The sequence below is a fragment of the Oryctolagus cuniculus genome, chromosome 4, assembly GCF_964237555.1.
Source record: "Oryctolagus cuniculus chromosome 4, mOryCun1.1, whole genome shotgun sequence".
In the NCBI taxonomy this organism is placed as follows: domain Eukaryota; kingdom Metazoa; phylum Chordata; class Mammalia; order Lagomorpha; family Leporidae; genus Oryctolagus; species Oryctolagus cuniculus.
Window position 1 is genome coordinate 78,124,769 of NC_091435.1, and position 17,153 is coordinate 78,141,921.

A 17,153-nucleotide genomic window follows, 5' to 3' on the forward strand; every position below is an offset into this window, starting at 1 on the left:
TTCTTCCAATCCATGAACATGGCAGGTTTTTCCAATTTTTTGTGTCATCTTCTATTTCTTTCTTTAGTGTTTTGTAATTTTCATTATAGAGGTCTTTGACATCCTTGGTTAAATTTATTCCAAGGTACTTTATTGTTTTTGTGGCTATCGTGAATGGGATTGATCTTAGAAGTTCTTCCTCGGCCCTGGCATTATCTGTGTATACAAAGGCTGTTGATTCCTGAGCGTTGACTTTGTATCCTGCTACTTTACCAAACTCTTCTATGAGTTCCAATAGTCTCTTATAGGAGTTTATCGGGTCCCCTATATATAGTATCATGTCATCTGCAAATAGGGATAGTTTAACTTCCTCCTTTCCTATTTGTATCCCTTTAATTTCTTTTTCTTGCCTGATGGCCCTGGCTAACACTTCTAGGACTATATTGAATAGCAATGGTGAGAGTGGCCATCCCTGTCTGGTGCCAGTTTTCAATGGAAATGCCTCCAACTTTTCCCCCATTCAATATGATGCTGGCCATTGGTTTATCATAGACTGCCTTAATTGTGTTAAGGAATGTTCCTTCTAACCCCAATTTGCTTAGGGTTTTCATCTTGTATTTTGTCAAATGCTTTCTCTGCATCTATTGAGATAACCATATGATTTTTGTTTCTCAATTTATTAATGTGATGTATTACATTGATTGACTTTCGAATATTGAACCATCCCTGCATACCAGGGATAAATCCCACTTGGTCCGGGTGAATGATCTTTCTGATGTGCAGTTGGATTCGGTTTGCCAGAATTTTGTTGAGTATTTCTGCATCTGTGTTCATCAGGGAGATAGGTCTGTAGTTTTCTTTCTCTGTTGTGTCTTTTCCGGGCTTAGGAATTAAGGTGATATTGGCTTTGTAGAAAGAATTTGGGGGGATTCCCTCCCTTTCAATCGTTTTGAATAATTTGAGAAGAACTGGGGTTAGTTGTTCTCTAAATGTCTGGTAAAATTCGGCGGTGAAGCCATCCGGTCCTGGGCTCTTCTTTTTCGGTAGTGCGTTTATTACTGATTCAATTTCTTCCATGGTTATGGGTCTGTTTAGATTTTCTATATCTTCACGGCTCAGTTTAGGAAGGTTGTATGTGTCCAGGAATCTATCCATTTCTTCCAGGTTCCCCAATTTGTTAGCATACATCTCTTTGTAGTGGTTTCTGATGATTTTTTTTTTTATTTCTGTTGTGTCTGTTGTTACATTTCCATTACTATCTTTGATTTTACAGATTTGAGACCCCTGGAATTTTTTAAATGCTTATTATTTTCATATACTTGAAAGGCAGAGAGAGAGTGTGAGAGAAAAGTTTTCCATCTACTGGTTCACTCTCCAAATGCTGGTAACAGGCAGTACTGGGCTAGCTGAAACCAAGAACCAGAAACTACAGCTGGGTCTCCCATGTGGCTGGCAAGGACCCAACTACTTGAGCCATCTTCTGCTGCCTTCCCAGGCACACAAACAGGATGCTGGATCAGAAGTGGAGGTGCTGGAGCTCTAACCAGTACACTGATATGAGATGCTATCATCCTAAGCAGTGACTTAACGCCTGTCCACAACACCTGCCCCAGCCTTACATGTTTTTAAGTTTGTTTAGAGAGAGATCTCATCACCCTCAGATCCCTCCAGGTGATAGGTTTTAATGGCATTGTTAGTACTGTGCTTAAATTCAAAATTAAAATATATTTGAAATTTTTCTGAAATGGCAGATCTGGTTAAATTTACACATCCTTCAGTGGTATATTTATCCATGAAAAACTCAAACTGTTAAACTAAAAAGATTGGTTTTCCTTAAGCTTACCTATTAATATGTATGAAGAGTCTTCAAAAATTTCATAGAAAAAAAGCATATTATTAAAAAAAAAGCTATGCATGGGTTTAAGACTTTTTATGCACCAAAGTAAACTTATCTTTAAATTCCATTTTTCCATGAACTTTTTGAAGTACTCCAGTATTTGCTGAGTATTCATTCATTTTATTCTGCCAGATAGCAGACAAATGGTGATAGGTGAAAAGTGGTTTAAGAAAAATGTATTGGAGAAAAAGATTGAAAATTGAAACTGTTCTACCCGTATTATTTTTTCAGCAAGTTATTAAAACACTGACATTATTCACTTTTCAGCAGAGTGTCTAAACGCCATTTATCTTAGTCTAGACAGGATTCTACCATGGTTTGAGGAGTACTATTTTAGTTTACAGATACTTCTTTTTGTTAGAATTATGCTTACAAATATAAACTGGATTATATTCAGTTCATTACTAATATGAATATTGTTCTAAGCCATTTTAATTTCTAGCTTTTGAATATCACTCTGAAGCATGCTCATATTTTTTTATCCAAATATGATTTATAAAATTTGGCATATGTATCTATTTTTAGATGACTTCAAACCTGCTTCTATTGACACTTCTCGTGAAGGAGACCTTGAAGTTGGCAAAGGTGAACAGGTGACAATAACTCTGCCAAATATAGAAGTAAGTTTTTTATATATATTTAAACTAAAGGAATCTTTTTTGGTAGGATTTCCGCTAAATTTAAATGAAAATAATTGCACAATTCATGTAGTAATGATCAGCTACAGTAATGAATAGTCCAAAAGCAAAAAAGCATTTTAACCTATTTTGAGTGGAACAATCTTCAAGTACTTTAAACCATTTAATAGTTTCAAGAATGTTCATAGCAAATTATTTGAAAAATTGGAGATCTAAGTAAATATTATTAAATACCCACTTTAAGTCAGATCTGAAACTCTGAACATATCCCTTGCCTTCTATCATAACATATCCCTTGCCTTCTAGCCCTAATATGTTATAGCAGACAGTTACATAAATGTCTGTTGTTATATGTTGGATTATATACAAAATTCTATGCAAATACATAAGTGGAAACATGCCCTCTGCCTTATGAAATCTTGAAAGATTTCGCAAAGCAAGCAAAATTTGAGCTGAGTCTTTGAAGGACAAGCGGGATTTTAACAGACAGAGTACAGTACTTTAGGTGAACAGAACAGTATGTGAGAGGCTCTAGTGCTGAAAGAATGAGGAATTTGTGGAATAAATAACCTTATGTAGTAAATTGCAGTGTGATGAAAAATGATTTGCAGGAACGGAGACAGGCAGGGTAGGTTGAGATCAGATTGTGAATGGTCTTTTATGGTGCAATGTAAAAATTTGGTCTTTACTGCCAGGGTACAGCCTCGGCAGGTCCAGGGAGTCTCGAAGGCATCTGTGAAGAAAGGAGACGAGGTTCAGGTAGCAAGGGAAGGCAGCGTTCTGTGGTTCCTTCTCATAGCTTTATTTTATACTCTTTTTACACATATTTTTTATTAAGCCTTCTTCCTCGTATGCCTCTATTCTTTTTGAGAACACATCACAAGTGATCATCTATGTGTAACCTTTCTCTATTAACCTTGTTTTGTGCCATTTTCCTTTCGTGGCCTTATTGTAACCTTCCCATTAATCTTTTCTCCATTCATAGTGGATGTGTCAGCTATATGAAACTTGCTTAACTTATCTAAAGGTGCTAGACAAAAAAAATCTAAGGTTTTAAATGTTGATTGATTTATTTGACAAGGTTTTAAACTGTATAGAGAAAGTTCTAATGATTATATCCTATTTTTCTAAAGGTAAATCACACCCCAACAGCCATGTTTTTTTTTAGGATCTATTCCATTGCCTAATGTAAGAGTTTCTTGTTCCTTTGTTGTACATTTCCAACCAGGGGCATAACATCCTACCCTTTGTAAGAATGATAATGCTTGTACATCAGTCCACTTGCCGTAATATTAACTAGGTGCCTACCATTCTCATCATACAGTCCTGCGTAAGGCAAGGCGGGGGAGCAAACACCTGCATGCTCTTTCTGTTCTATTTTCTCATAAAACTCCTTATTATTCATGTTCCTAATAATATTTTGCTGTAGACAAATTTTTAGGAGATTCCCCTCTTATTTCTCCAGTTACCTCCTGTAACTCATTTTTTTTTTAATAGGAACAACAATTTTGCTTACATTGATATCCATGTTTCCCACAACCAAGCCCAGTGATTACATCATTATTAAGCCTAATAAAAACAACAGAGAAGATGGCTTCCGTTCCATCAGGCCTTCCTGCTTTGCGGAGTTCCCCCTCCTCCAGCTGTGACTTTGTCATAGAGCATGGATGGCATCGCCTCCATCACTTTACTCTAAAGGTATTAGAGAACCATGAGAAGCTTTTAAGAGAGCTGGCGTGGTAGTGTAGCAGGTTAAGCTGCGCCTGCCATGGTGGCATCCCATATTTTATTACAGAAAGAACTAAACTAGCCTATTAATTTTGTATGTTATTGAAAAGTCTTCATCTCTGGCTGTAATAGTAATGATCAGTGATGATTGGTTTGCAGGAAAACTTTAGGTGAGTTCTTCTTTGCCATGTGGAATATTGCTTTTTTGGTGACATCCCCCCATCCTCTTCCTTTGTGTTGTTCTTCTACACCGAGCAAATGGGGACTCATTTATTAATAAACCTTTTCATTCACCCATATCCTACCTTACTGTAAAGTTACCATGTGCTATGTGTTTGATTATGGTTTCAACTGAAATTCCTGTTAAACGAATGACAATTATAGGGTATCTATTATATTTTCAAGCATGTACATTGTTAATTTCTGAAGTGCAAAGAAATCATTTGGGGAAAACTGAAAACCAACCCACCAGAGATACATCCAGGAAAGAATATGCCTTAGTATTTTTGTGTTTGTGTATATGTGTACAAGAAAGATCAAGAGAGACTGGCCATATGTACAATAAATCTCCTGTGTCCTAGATCCTGTGCTAGGTGAATACAGAGGTACAACGTTCTAAAAAATGTTACCATTTAATGAGTGAGACAGGAAATAGCTGATTAAAATTCAGAAATATAAAGAGACTATCATAAAAGTATACATAAAATATTATAGGAGGCCAAAAGAGAGGTACACCTGGCTGAAGAAGGGGGAGGAGTCAGCAGTATATATTGAGTCTTGAAGGTGAGTTACCCGGTTGAAAGACCGAGGGAAGGATATGTCAGAGAAAAAAAAAAAAAAAAAACACTGGGGCAGGTATTTGGTTCAGCAGTGGAAGATGCTGCCTGGAATGCCTGCATTCTCTATCAGAATGCCTGGGTTCAAGTCCAAGCTCTGCTTTCCAGTCAAGATTCCCAGTAATGCACACCCACAAGGCAGCAGGTGGTATCTCAAATATTTGGTTCCCTGCCACTAACTCAGGAGACCTGGATGGAGTTCTCAGGATTTGAGCTGGCTCAGCCCCACTGTTAAGGGCATTTGGAAAGTGAACTAGCAGATGGGGGATCGCTCTGTGTCTGTCTCTGTCTTGCTACCTTCCAAACAAATAAAAATTTTAAAAAAGAAAATAAGACAAGGACTGACACATAGCGAAGTACATTTGAAGGACTACACATATGCCACTATGGTTAGGTCAGAAGTCAGAAGGGGTACACATGGGGATAGAATGGGAGATAGAAAAATATTTAGGAATCAGATTAATAAAGGGCCAAATATGTAATGCGAGTTAGTTTGAACTTTATTCTGCAACTCATTTAGACAGGTGGGTTTATCAACTGTCAAGAGCAAATTTTTTTCTACTGAACACATAGACTTTGAACAACTTTGAGTAAAAGTGGAAATTACATCCTCAAATTAACTTTGTGGAGGTTTTCCCCCTTGATTTAAATAACTTATTTAAAGGAGTAGGAGATTTAATTTTCTTCAGGGTCCTTAATTCTGTGAATATTTTGTAGAAAGAACAAGACAGACTGAGAGAGCTCTAACCTACTGATTCATTCCCCAAATGCCTGCAAGGGCCAGGGAAGCCAATGCCAGGAGCCAGGAATTCAATCCAGGTCTCACACATAGTTGACAGGAATCCTACTACTTGAGCCCTCTCTGCTGCCTCCCCAGGGTCTGCATTAGCAGGAAGCTGAGTCAGGAGCCAGACTTAGACATCAAACCTAGACACCCCAATGTGAGATGGGGGATCCTGGCCAGTGGCTTAACAACCAGGCCAAAAAACCACCCCATCACAAACTTTTTGAAGTACTATTATATAATATATATTTTAATCCTTTTTGTGGCTTTTACCCTAAATACCAACTGATGTTAATATTGCCAACACTGCTTTTGGTTTGTATGTTCATAGAATCCTAGTGTCTCTTTTATACTGACATTTTGTTTCAAGTGTATCTTTTGTCAACAGAATATGCTGGTTCATTTTTTAACCCAATTTAACATTTCTATATGATTTTATCTATACAGTCTATTCACATTCAGTTCAAAGTTTATATACTTGATCTTTATTTCCATCATTTTTAGTATAATGATTAATTTATTGTTTCCTCTTTATTAGTTTGACCAAACATCGCTTCATTTTTTTTCTTCTTTATTTATTTATTGCTCTTGTTACTTTGGTGGCACTATTGTACTTTTCTGCACCTCTACTGATTGCTTACTTTTCCTGGTATTCATAATAAGGCACACAAATCTCTGTTGTGACATGAAAGCTGAAGTTCTCCACTGTTTCCCTACCCATCCCCCACCATGAGATTTTTAGAATACTTTTGTTATTCCTCAATAATAAGACCTTTTCCTCATTCCTTACACTGCCCTTCCCTTCCACCTCAACCAAACATGTTTTGCTAAGATAATGTGTTATACTGCAAGTTATCTTCATGTCAAAAATCTCTATTTAGCTGTTATATTCTCAATTTATACTTATCTACTTAAAATTAAGTGTATATAAATAGTCAGATTCCTTTGCTTGCTACTTTTTTCCTGTTCTTTCTTTTAAATTGAGGGTTTTATTCCAATTCATTTGTTATATAGTTAAGATTCCTTTCTTGACTGTTTTCCCTAAAAGGTGTGCTCTCACTTATTTTATATTTTATTTTATTTTATTTTATTTTATTTTATTTTTTTTTAATTTTTGACAGGCAGAGTGGACAGTGAGAGAGAGAGACAGAGAGAGAAAGGTCTTCCTTTGCCGTTGGTTCACCCTCCAATGGCCGCCGCTGCAGCCGGCGCACCGCGCTGATCCGATGGCAGGAGCCAGGAGCCAGGTGCTTTTCCTGGTCTCCCATGGGGTGCAGGGCCCAAGCACCTGGGCCATCCTCCACTGCACTCCCAGGCCATAGCAGAGAGCTGGCCTGGAAGAGGGGCAACCGGGACAGAATCCGGCGCCCCGACCGGGACTAGAATCCGGTGTGCCGGCGCCGCAAGGTGGAGGATTAGCCTATTGAGCCACGGCGCCGGCTGTATATTTTATTTTGTAGTGTGTCTTTGGTGACCACCTTTTATTTATTTTTTTTTTTGAAACTTCGATATTATTTTTATTTATTTATTTTGAGCGAAAATTGGAAGACTTTATTGGCTGTGTTACAGAATTTTTTTTTTTTTTTTTTCTGACAGGCAGAGTGGACAGTGAGAGAGAGAGACAGAGAGAAAGGTCTTCCTTTGCCGTTGGTTCATCCTCCAATGGCCGCCGCGGCTGGCGCGCTGCGGCCGGCGCACCGCGCTGATCCAATGGCAGGAGCCAGGAGCCAGGTGCTTTTCCTGGTCTCCCATGGGGTGCAGGGCCCAAGCACCTGGGCCATCCTCCACTGCACTCCCTGGCCACAGCAGAGAGCTGGCCTGGAAGAGGGGCAACCGGGACAGAATCCGGCGCCCCGACCAGGACTAGAACCCGGTGTGCCGGCGCCGCTAGGCGGAGGATTAGCCTAGTGAGCCGTGGCGCCGGCCAGAATTCTTTTTTTTAACTTTTATTTAATAAATATAAATTTCCAAAGTACAGCTTTTGGATTATAGCAGCTTTTTCCCCCTATTACCTCCCTCCCACCTGCAACCATCCCATCTCCTGCTCCCTCTCCCATCCTATTCACATCAAGATTCATTTTCAATTATCTTTATATACAGAAGATCAACTTAGTATATATTAAGTAAAGATTTCACACAGAAACACACGGTATAAAGTACTGTTTGAGTACTAGTTATGCTGTTAATTCACATAGTACAACAATTAAGGACAGAGATTCTACATGGGGAGTAAGTGCTCTGTGACTCCTGTTGTTGATTTAACAATTGACACTCTTATTTATGACATCAGTAATCACCCGAGGCTTTTGGGTGACCACCTTTTGTATCATTCATATAAACCAAATGTAATTAATTATCTGTGGTTTGTGAAGAATGGTTGATTGAGGATGCTAGAGATAAGATCTGATCATGGAGGGCCCTACATACAGGTTTATAGAATATGGTTTTCATCCTGAGTAAATAAAGCTTTTAAAATTTTAAAGTAGCAGCCCGCTCTGTGGCGCTACTTTTTTTTTTTTTGACAGGCAGAGTGGATAGTGAGAGAGAGAGAGACAGAGAGAAAGGTCTTCCTTTTGCTGTTGGTTCACCCTCCAATGGCCGCCACGGCTGGTGCTTCACCTGGTCTCCCATGGGGTGCAGGGCCCAAGCACCTGGGCCATCCTCCACTGCCTTCCCGGGCCAGAGCAGAGAGCTGGCCTGGAAGAGGGGCAACCGGGACAGAATCTGGTGCCCCGACCAGGACTAGAACCCGGTGTGCCGGCGCCGCTAGGTGGAGGATTAGCCTAGGAGCCGCGGTGCCAGCTCTTTTTTTTTTTTTTTTTTTTTTTTTTTTTTTTTTTTTTAAGATTTTTTATTTATTTGAAAGTCAGAGTTAGAGAGAGAGACAGAGAGAGAACATGAGATCTTCCATCTGCTGGTTCACTCCCCCAGATGGCCACAATGGCCAGAACTCAGAAGATCCGAAGCCAGGAGCTTCCTCTGGATCTTCCATGTGGATGCAGGGGCCCAAGGACTTGGACCATCCTCTGATGCTTTACCAGGCACTTTAGTGGGGACCTGGATCAGAAGTGGAGCAGCTGGGACCTGAACCAATGCCCGTGTGGGCTGCCAGCACTGGAGACGGTATCTTTATCTTCTGTGCCACAGCCCTGGCCAATGGGAGCAATTCTTAAAAATTAATGATCAATAGGTCTGATCTGATTTCATCATCATTTAAAAAAAATCATCTATTATTTTTCACTTAATGTTTCTGTGTGGGAGCAAACTGTTGAAATACTTACTTAAGGTATGCTAGGCTGATCTTCTGTATATTAAGATAATCGAAAATGAATCTTGACGTGAATGGAGGGGGAGAGGGAGTGGGAAGGGGGGGGTTGTGGGTGGGAGGGACGGTATGGGGGGGGAAGCCATTGTAACACATGAGTCGTACTTTGGAAATTTATATTCATTAAATAAAAGATAAAAAAAAAATTAATGATCAGTTCTTACTATTTAGGAGCTCAGAGTACAATAATGCATTGTAATTTCAAGGTATATTTCATTGTAGGGAAGAATAGATGTAGCCTTAAGAATTTATTGCACACATCTCTTGTCAACTATAATTTTTTTTCCAAGTTACACAAACAATTTTAATGCAGACATTCTGTAGGGCAGCCTTCCCATCGCTCCCAAGATTTCAGCTCTTTCTGCTGCTGTCGGCATAGGTGGCTTCACTCCATTCTGTCTTCTTTGGGCCATGACAGAATTCCAGAATCTTCGGCAATTTTTGTACTTCAAGAAGTAACTGGAATACCTTTCTTTGTCATAGTTGTTTTCATTCATACACCTGGTAGATGCATCGGATTCCAACAAACGAGGATTCACGTCAGGATCTCTCAGCCACCGCGTTACCAAGGGCATCGTTGCAGTCTTCTTACTCAGGCCATCACCCAGGCCGTCTCCAGCTCCAAACACTTTTTTTTGTTTGTTTTGTAGAAACAGCTAGTGTATTGACTGGGGGAGGCGACAGGGGTGCAGATGGGAAGGGGATGCATGGCTCCTTAGTGTTCGCCAGGCACCACCACCACACGCCTTGGGCCCCTGGCTTCTGCCTCTGCGCTGGGGCCCAGCAGGCTCTCGTCCTTTCCCGCTCCCTCCTCTGTGCCCTGCACGTGACCTTAATTTGGAGTCCTTATTATACCCCTGTTCTGGGGTATCCCACTCATTTGTTTTTCAGCTAAGATATCTAAAAAATTCACTCGCTAGCCAAATAGACACAGTTTGTTTTGTCATAGTCATGCACCTGGCTCGCCAGCATACCAGAGCTTCAGCTAAGTTGTCCACGTCTAACCCTTCTCCAGCCAGCCCAGACGTTGCCTCATCTGTGCACTGTGCATTCCTAATTTCCTAGTTCTCTTTAGTCTTAGAAAGAAGTAATTAAAAAGAAAGAAAGAAAACTCGTTTTTTTTTTCACTTTTGTCATGTTCTCTCTGTATTTATCAGAAGTTGCTGACCTCCCTGCCCTCTTTTATGGTTTCTCAGTTACCAAATGTATCTCCTACTCCGCCTAGTGGTCATGTGGTGAATCTCTAGTGATTGTTCCCTTTTTTTTTTTTTTTCTGACAGGCAGAGTGGACAGTGAGAGAGAGAGACAGAGAGAAAGGTCTTCCTTTTGCCGTTGGTTCACCCTCCAATGGCCGCCACAGCTGGCACGCTGTGGCTGGCGCATCGCGCTGATCCGAAGCCAGGAGCCAGGTGCTTCTCCTGGTCTCCCATGCGGGTGCAGGGCCCAAGCACTTGGGCCATCCTCCACTGCCTTCCCGGGCCAGAGCAGAGAGCTGGCCTGGAAGAGGGGCAACTGGGACAGAATCCAGCGCCCTGACTGGGACTAGAATTCGGTGTGCCAGCGCTGGAAGGCGGAGGATTAACCTATTGAGCCACGGCGCCGGCCTGTTCCCTTCTTTAATATAAATTTTCAGTCTTTATAAATCATCCTTTTCTAACCTCTGATAATATCACTGTTCTTTTTAAAGATTTATTTATTTATTTGAAAGTCAGAGTTACACAGAGAGAGGAGAGGCAAAGAAAGAGAAAGAGAGGTCTTCCATCTGATGGTTCACTCCCCAAGGCCGCAATGGCCAGAGCTGCACCGACCTGAAGCCAGGAGCCAGGAGCTTCTTCTGGGTCTCCACGTGGGTGCAGGGGCCCAAGGACTTGGACCATCTTGTACTGCTTTCCCAGGCCATTGCAGAGAGCTGGATGGAAAGTGGAGTAGCTGCGTCTTGAACCGGTGCCCATATGGCATGCTGGCACTTCAGGCCACTGCGTTAACCCACTGTGCTACAGCACCGGCCCCAATATCACCATTATATTTGACATAATTTTTATAATAAATCCTTTAAAGACAAAATATACTTTTTATAAAGTTCAAAAGCAAGCAATCAGGGCCGGTGCTGCGGCATAGCAGGTTAAGCCTCAGCCTGGGCACCGGCATCCCATATGGGCATAGGTTCAAGTCCCAGCTGCTCCTTTTCCAGTCGAGCTCTCTGCTATGGCCTGGGAAAGCAGTGGAAGATAGCTAAGTGCTTGGGCGCCTGCACCCACATGGGAGACCTGGAGGAAGTTCCTGGCTCCTGGCTTCAGGTCAGCCCAGCTCTGGCCTTTGTCGCCATTTGGTGAGTGAACCAGCAGATAGAAGACCTTTCTCTCTGTCTCTCCCTCTCTCTGTAACTCTACCTCTAAAATAAATAAATAAATTCTTAAAAAAAAAAAAACCAAGCAAACATAATATGAGAGGTCTTTAAGAATTTCATAGGAAAATGCCTATTATGAAAAAATATACATGGATTCAAACTTTTTTTCAAAGTTAACTTATCTTTTGATTGCATTTTTCCATGAATGTTTGAAATACCTTATATATTGTTTAGGGATACATATAAGTATATGTAGAATAAAACAAAGGGATGAGAAATATAAAATTTTTTCAGGTTTGGGGGTGGCAGAGAGAAAAGATAGGAAAGGAATATATAAGTAGTATGGGTTATTAGTAATTGTCTAGATTTCTTTAATCATTTATTATATAAAATAGAGCAGTATAATGAATTGCTGTGTACCTAACACTGACTAATCATTCCCCTACAACTTTCCCTCTAGCATATATTAAAGCAAATCCAGATATTATCACTTAATAAATATTTATTTATGGGTCTGTAACTAATAAAGCAATTTTTATTTTTATCCTGACTTCCATGTTATCATCACACCTAGCAGGATTAATAATTATACTTAGTGTTCACATTTTCAAATGGTCTTAAAAAGTCTTTTTATAGACATTTGTCTGTAAAATATCCTAACCAGAACCCAAATAATATTCCTGCATTGTATTTAGACATTTATATTTCTTACATCTTTTATTCTGTAAAAGTCCCTTCCACTTTTTATGCCGTTGATATGTTGAGAAAACCAACATCTGATATTATTTAACTTGTTCCTCTATTTCCCATATTTCCTATCAACTGATAGTGATAGACCTAAAAGCTTAATGGGAGTTAGATTCTTTGGAGTTTTTGTTTGTTGGCAAGAATATTTTATGAGTGATGCTATATACTTATTTCTGTTTTTTAAAAGATGTATTTATTTGAAAGGCAAAGTGAAAGAGAGAGAGAGGGAGGGAGGGAGAGGGAGAGGGAGAGGGAGAGGGAGAGGGAGAGGGAGAGGGAGAGAGAGAGATCTTGTTCTGCTGATTCAGTCACCAAATAGCTGCAACAGCCAGGGGTGGATCAGCCTGAAGCCAGGAGCCAGGAACTCCATCCAGGTCTCCCCTATGGCTAGCAGGAACTCAATAAATGACTCATTATCTGCTGCTTCCCAGGTACATTAGCAGGAAGCTGGATCTGAAGCAGAGTACCCAGGACTTCAATACAGGATGTAGATACTCAAGCAGCAGCTTTACCTGCTGTACCACAACATCCACCCCTTAAAAAAAAAAAAAAAGTTTTATTTATTTTATTTATTTTAAAGGTAGAGTGTCAGAGAAAGACAGAGAGACAATGGCAGAAACAAAGAGGTCTTCCATCCAATGAGTCACTCCCCAAATGCCTGTAGTAGCTGTGACTGGGCCAGGCTGGAGCCATGAACCCAGAACTCCATCCAGATTTCCCATGTGAGTGGCAGGGACCTATGCACTTGAACCATCATCTGCGGTCTCTCAGGGTGCACTTCAGCAGGAAATTGGATCAGAAGTGGTGCAGGGAATCAAACCTAGGTGCTCCGATGCAGGATGCAGGTGTCACAAACAGTGTCTTAGCTGCTGTACCACATGCCTGCCCCTATATCACAGCATAAAGAATGGAATGTCTTATCTAGTTGTCTCACTATTTTAAAATCTATTTATTTATTTATTTGAGTGGCAGAGACATAGAGATAGACAATAGAGAGAGAGCTCCCATCCATTGATTGACCTCTCAGATGCCTACACAGCTGGGGGCGGAGGGGCAAAGCTGGGAGCCAAGAAGTCAATCCAGGTCTTGCACATGGGTGACAGGAATCCAACCACTTGAGCTATCACTGCCTCCTCCCAGAGTCTGCATTATCAGGAAGTCAGAAGCAGGAGCTGGAGCAGGAATCAAATACAGGAAATCTGATGTGGGCTGCAGGTATCCTAACCAGCATCTTCACTCAGATTAAATATCTGCCCCTGCCTTACTTTGAATGATGCTAAAATTAACCCGTGGGTTTAGTCTAACAGGTATGCCTTGCTAACATTTCTTTTCCTTAATTAGCATAGGGAGGAACCAATTTAAGAAAATGTCAAGGGCCGGCGCTGTGGCACAGTGGGTAAAGCTGCCGCCTACAGTGCCGGCATCCCATATAGGTGCTGGTTCAAGTCCTGGCTGCTCCACTTTTGATCCAGCTGTCTGCTATGGCCTGGGAAGGCAGTACAAGATAGCCCAAGTTCTTGGGCCCCTGCACCCATGTGGGAGACCCAGAAGAAGCTCCTCGCTCCTGTCTTCAGATCAGCGCATCTCTGGCCGTTGCAGCCAGTTGGGGAGTGATCCACTGGATAGAAAATCAATCTCTCTCGATCTCTCCCCACCCCCCCACCCCCACCCCGCCTTTCCTGTTCTCTCTGTGTGACTCTGCCTTTCAAATAAATAAATAAATCTTAAAAAAAAATAAAATGTCAGATTTAAAAAATTAAACCTAGGAGGGGCTGGCGCCGTGGCTCACATGGTTAATTCTCCACCTGCAGCACCAGCATCCCATATGGGCTCTGGGTTCTGGTCCTGCTTGCTCCTCTTCCAGTCCAGCTCTCTGCAGTGGCCTGGGAGGGCAGTGGAGGATGGCCCAGGTGCTTGGGCTCCTGCACCTGCATGGAAGACCAGGAGGAAGCACCTGGCTTCAGATAGGTGTAGCTCCTGGCTTCAGATAGGTGTAGCTCCGGCCATAGTGGCCATTTAAGGGTGAACCAACAGACCTTTTTCTCTGTCTCTCTCACTAACTCTGTCAAATAAATTAAAAAAAAAAATTAAACTTAGGAAGCAAATAAGGAAGAAGAGGAATGCTTCTGTTTCCTTATTTGTAAAATATGTTGATAATATTAGATTGAATACCAGTTGCCGATTATGGACCAATGAAACAAAATTTAAAAAAAAATATTTGTTTATTTGACCGGCAGAGATATATATACACACACACAGACACACACACACATACATACATACATACATACACAGAGAGATTGAGAGAGACCTTCCATCCACTCCACTGGTTCACTCCCCAGTTGGCTGCAATGGCCGGGGCAGGACCAGCCTGAAGCCAGAAGCCAGGATCCAGGAGCTTCTTCCTGGTCTCCCTCCTGAGTACAGGGGCCTGCCCAAGTACTTAGGCCATCTTCTGCTGCTTTCCCAGGTGCATTAGCAGAGAGCTGGATTGGAAGTGAAGCAGCCAGGACTTGAACAGACGCCCATGTGGGATGCCAGCAACACAGGCAGAAATTTAGCCTTCTGCACCAAAGTGATGGCCCCAGTGAAACAAATCTTTACTCTCTCAGAATAAGTACTTCTTCTTTTCCCTTTGCTCAATGATAGCATCTTTGAGATCTCAGCGTTTTTTACTTTTTTTTAAACACTCTTTGATTTCAGAGTAGTAAATTTAGATTGTTTATAAGCAACTTTATAACATGAAATAAGAAATAAAGTACTAGAAGAACTCAAAGGCCATCCCGACTGAATTCTAAAGTAAATTTCAAGTAATGATAATTAACTTTTTAAACAGGGTTCAACTCCACCAGTAACTGTTTTCAAAGGTTCAAAGAAACCTTATTTAAAAGAATGCATTTTGATTATTAACCATGATACTGGAGAATGTCGACTAGAAAAACTGAGCAGCAACATCACTGTAAAAAAAACAAGGTATGTGGTTTAATGAAATGAATTTTTTTAATTAACACATAAGTTTCTAAGGAAATGTCAGGATAAGAAATTATTGTGTGAGTCAGATTACTTTATCCAGATTATTTCTGTGTCACAAAAATGTTTTAATCTTTTCTAAGTTTAAATTTAATGGAGATCTTGATCCAAAAGATTTTACCACCTTACTCTGTGATATGTAAAAGTTTGTTTTGCTTCTGAATGCTTTCTACATGTGTGGATATAGCTTTTATTTTACTGTAGATGTTTTCATAGAACCGGACTGAAAGGAGCCATTATACACTCTCCAAAAATAATTTCATCTTCATCAGTAAAAATTTATTGATCACCTAAAATATATAAGGCACTAGAAAAAAAAGAAAATTTGTTTTACAAATATGAACCTCAAAGCTTCTGCATTATAACTGGATTTTCCAGTAGGAGAATAAAGCCAGCTCAAATAGGTCATTATTACTTACCATTAACAAAAGGTCACTGTTCTAAAAACAAGTACGTACAAATAGTGTAGATGAAAATTGCTGCAGGAATGAATGGAAAGGAGAGGTCATGGCTGAGCAGAACACAATCAATAAAGATGATGTACCTTGAAAGGAAGTTAAACTCATAAGAATTACCTTGGGTGCTTCTAAAAAAATAAGAATTCCCAAATATGACCTCAGATCCAAAAAGGAGCCTGGCAAGCTCTATTTTTTAATATTCTCCATCCACCACCCCCCACAGCCCTCTTGATTATTACTGGTAGGAAAAATTGAGAAATACAAATTTAATTGATCAGAAATTTTTTAAGGATGTAAGCAAGATTTGAAGACATGCACACATCTGATTGATTCAGGGCCAGTGAACAAGATTTGTTTGAATAGAGCAGAGGTTTGTTTCTGTAACTCTGTAAGTATGGGAAAGTTGGAGGTTATGTTGATAGTGGATTAGAGTTAACATTGTAAGGGTAGGTTGAGGTTAATGCCGTCAATATTAACTAGAAATTAGGACATTATCTTGCTGGTAGTAGTTACATATTAAAATCATTTTAACCAGGGATTGGCTTGTTTACAGTTGTGCTTCAAACGTTAACCCACAAAAGAATCTGAGTAAAATGAAACAATGTGGGAAACAGAAAAATATATAAACCAGAATTTTTGATAGTGGACAAAAGAGAAAAATGAGGTTCTAAATACTTTTTGAAGGAAAAACTGACAGAATTTATGCACTGGAAATGACAGAGACAGAAGTTAAGCTTAATTTTGTTAGATAATATTTTCTTAAAGAAAAGTAAATGAATCTCTTTTATTAACATGCCTGCCTTAAAATTTAAAATGAAAAAAATGTGGAAGTGATTTAGTTCTAACAGAAATGATAGTTCTAAAACATAGGGAACAAATTGTACCCATCATATACTTAGGTTTTCTCTCTTGTTGTAGTCATTTGTGATTTTGTTATCTGTTCAGTTTGAGCAGTGGTTTAATTTTTGTTCAGATTTGTATACCTCAACAGTAAGGGCACTTCAGAAAGTGTATGCAAAAATGTAATAAAAATGTGTTTACTTTACTACAAAAAAATTTGGTGCAAAGAATTTTTTTCATAAAATGTGGAACATGCATAGAATGAAAAAACTATGCACAGATTTCAAAATTGTTTTGCCCAAAATTTATCCTTTTAGCTACATTTCCTCACAGATTTTTTGAAGTACCATTGTATAGCAGATAACAAATACTATTAAATAATGAAATAGGGCCAAGCACTGTGGTATACAGGTAAAGCTGCTGCCTGTGATGCTGGCCTCCCATATGGTTTGAGTCCCAGCTGCTTCACTTTTGATCCAGCTCTCTGGTAATGGCCTGGGAAAGCAGTGGAAGATGGCCCAAGTGCTTAGGTGCCTGCACCCAC

At 40.1% G+C, this 17,153-nt stretch overlaps 1 protein-coding gene and 1 pseudogene across 1 annotated transcript in view; one reads left to right on the forward strand and one right to left on the reverse strand.

Moving 5' to 3' along the window:
• EAF2 (ELL associated factor 2) overlaps nucleotides 1-17,153 on the forward strand; it is a 41,204-nt gene that overhangs the window by 10,157 nt on the left and 13,894 nt on the right. The window contains exons 2-3 of the mRNA XM_002716633.5: nucleotides 2,402-2,496; nucleotides 15,118-15,254. Of these exons, the coding sequence (XP_002716679.3) occupies nucleotides 2,402-2,496; nucleotides 15,118-15,254 (232 nt within the window). The remainder of the gene's footprint in view (nucleotides 1-2,401; nucleotides 2,497-15,117; nucleotides 15,255-17,153) is intronic.
• LOC108177999 (coiled-coil-helix-coiled-coil-helix domain-containing protein 7 pseudogene) lies at nucleotides 9,465-9,811 on the reverse strand (annotated as a pseudogene).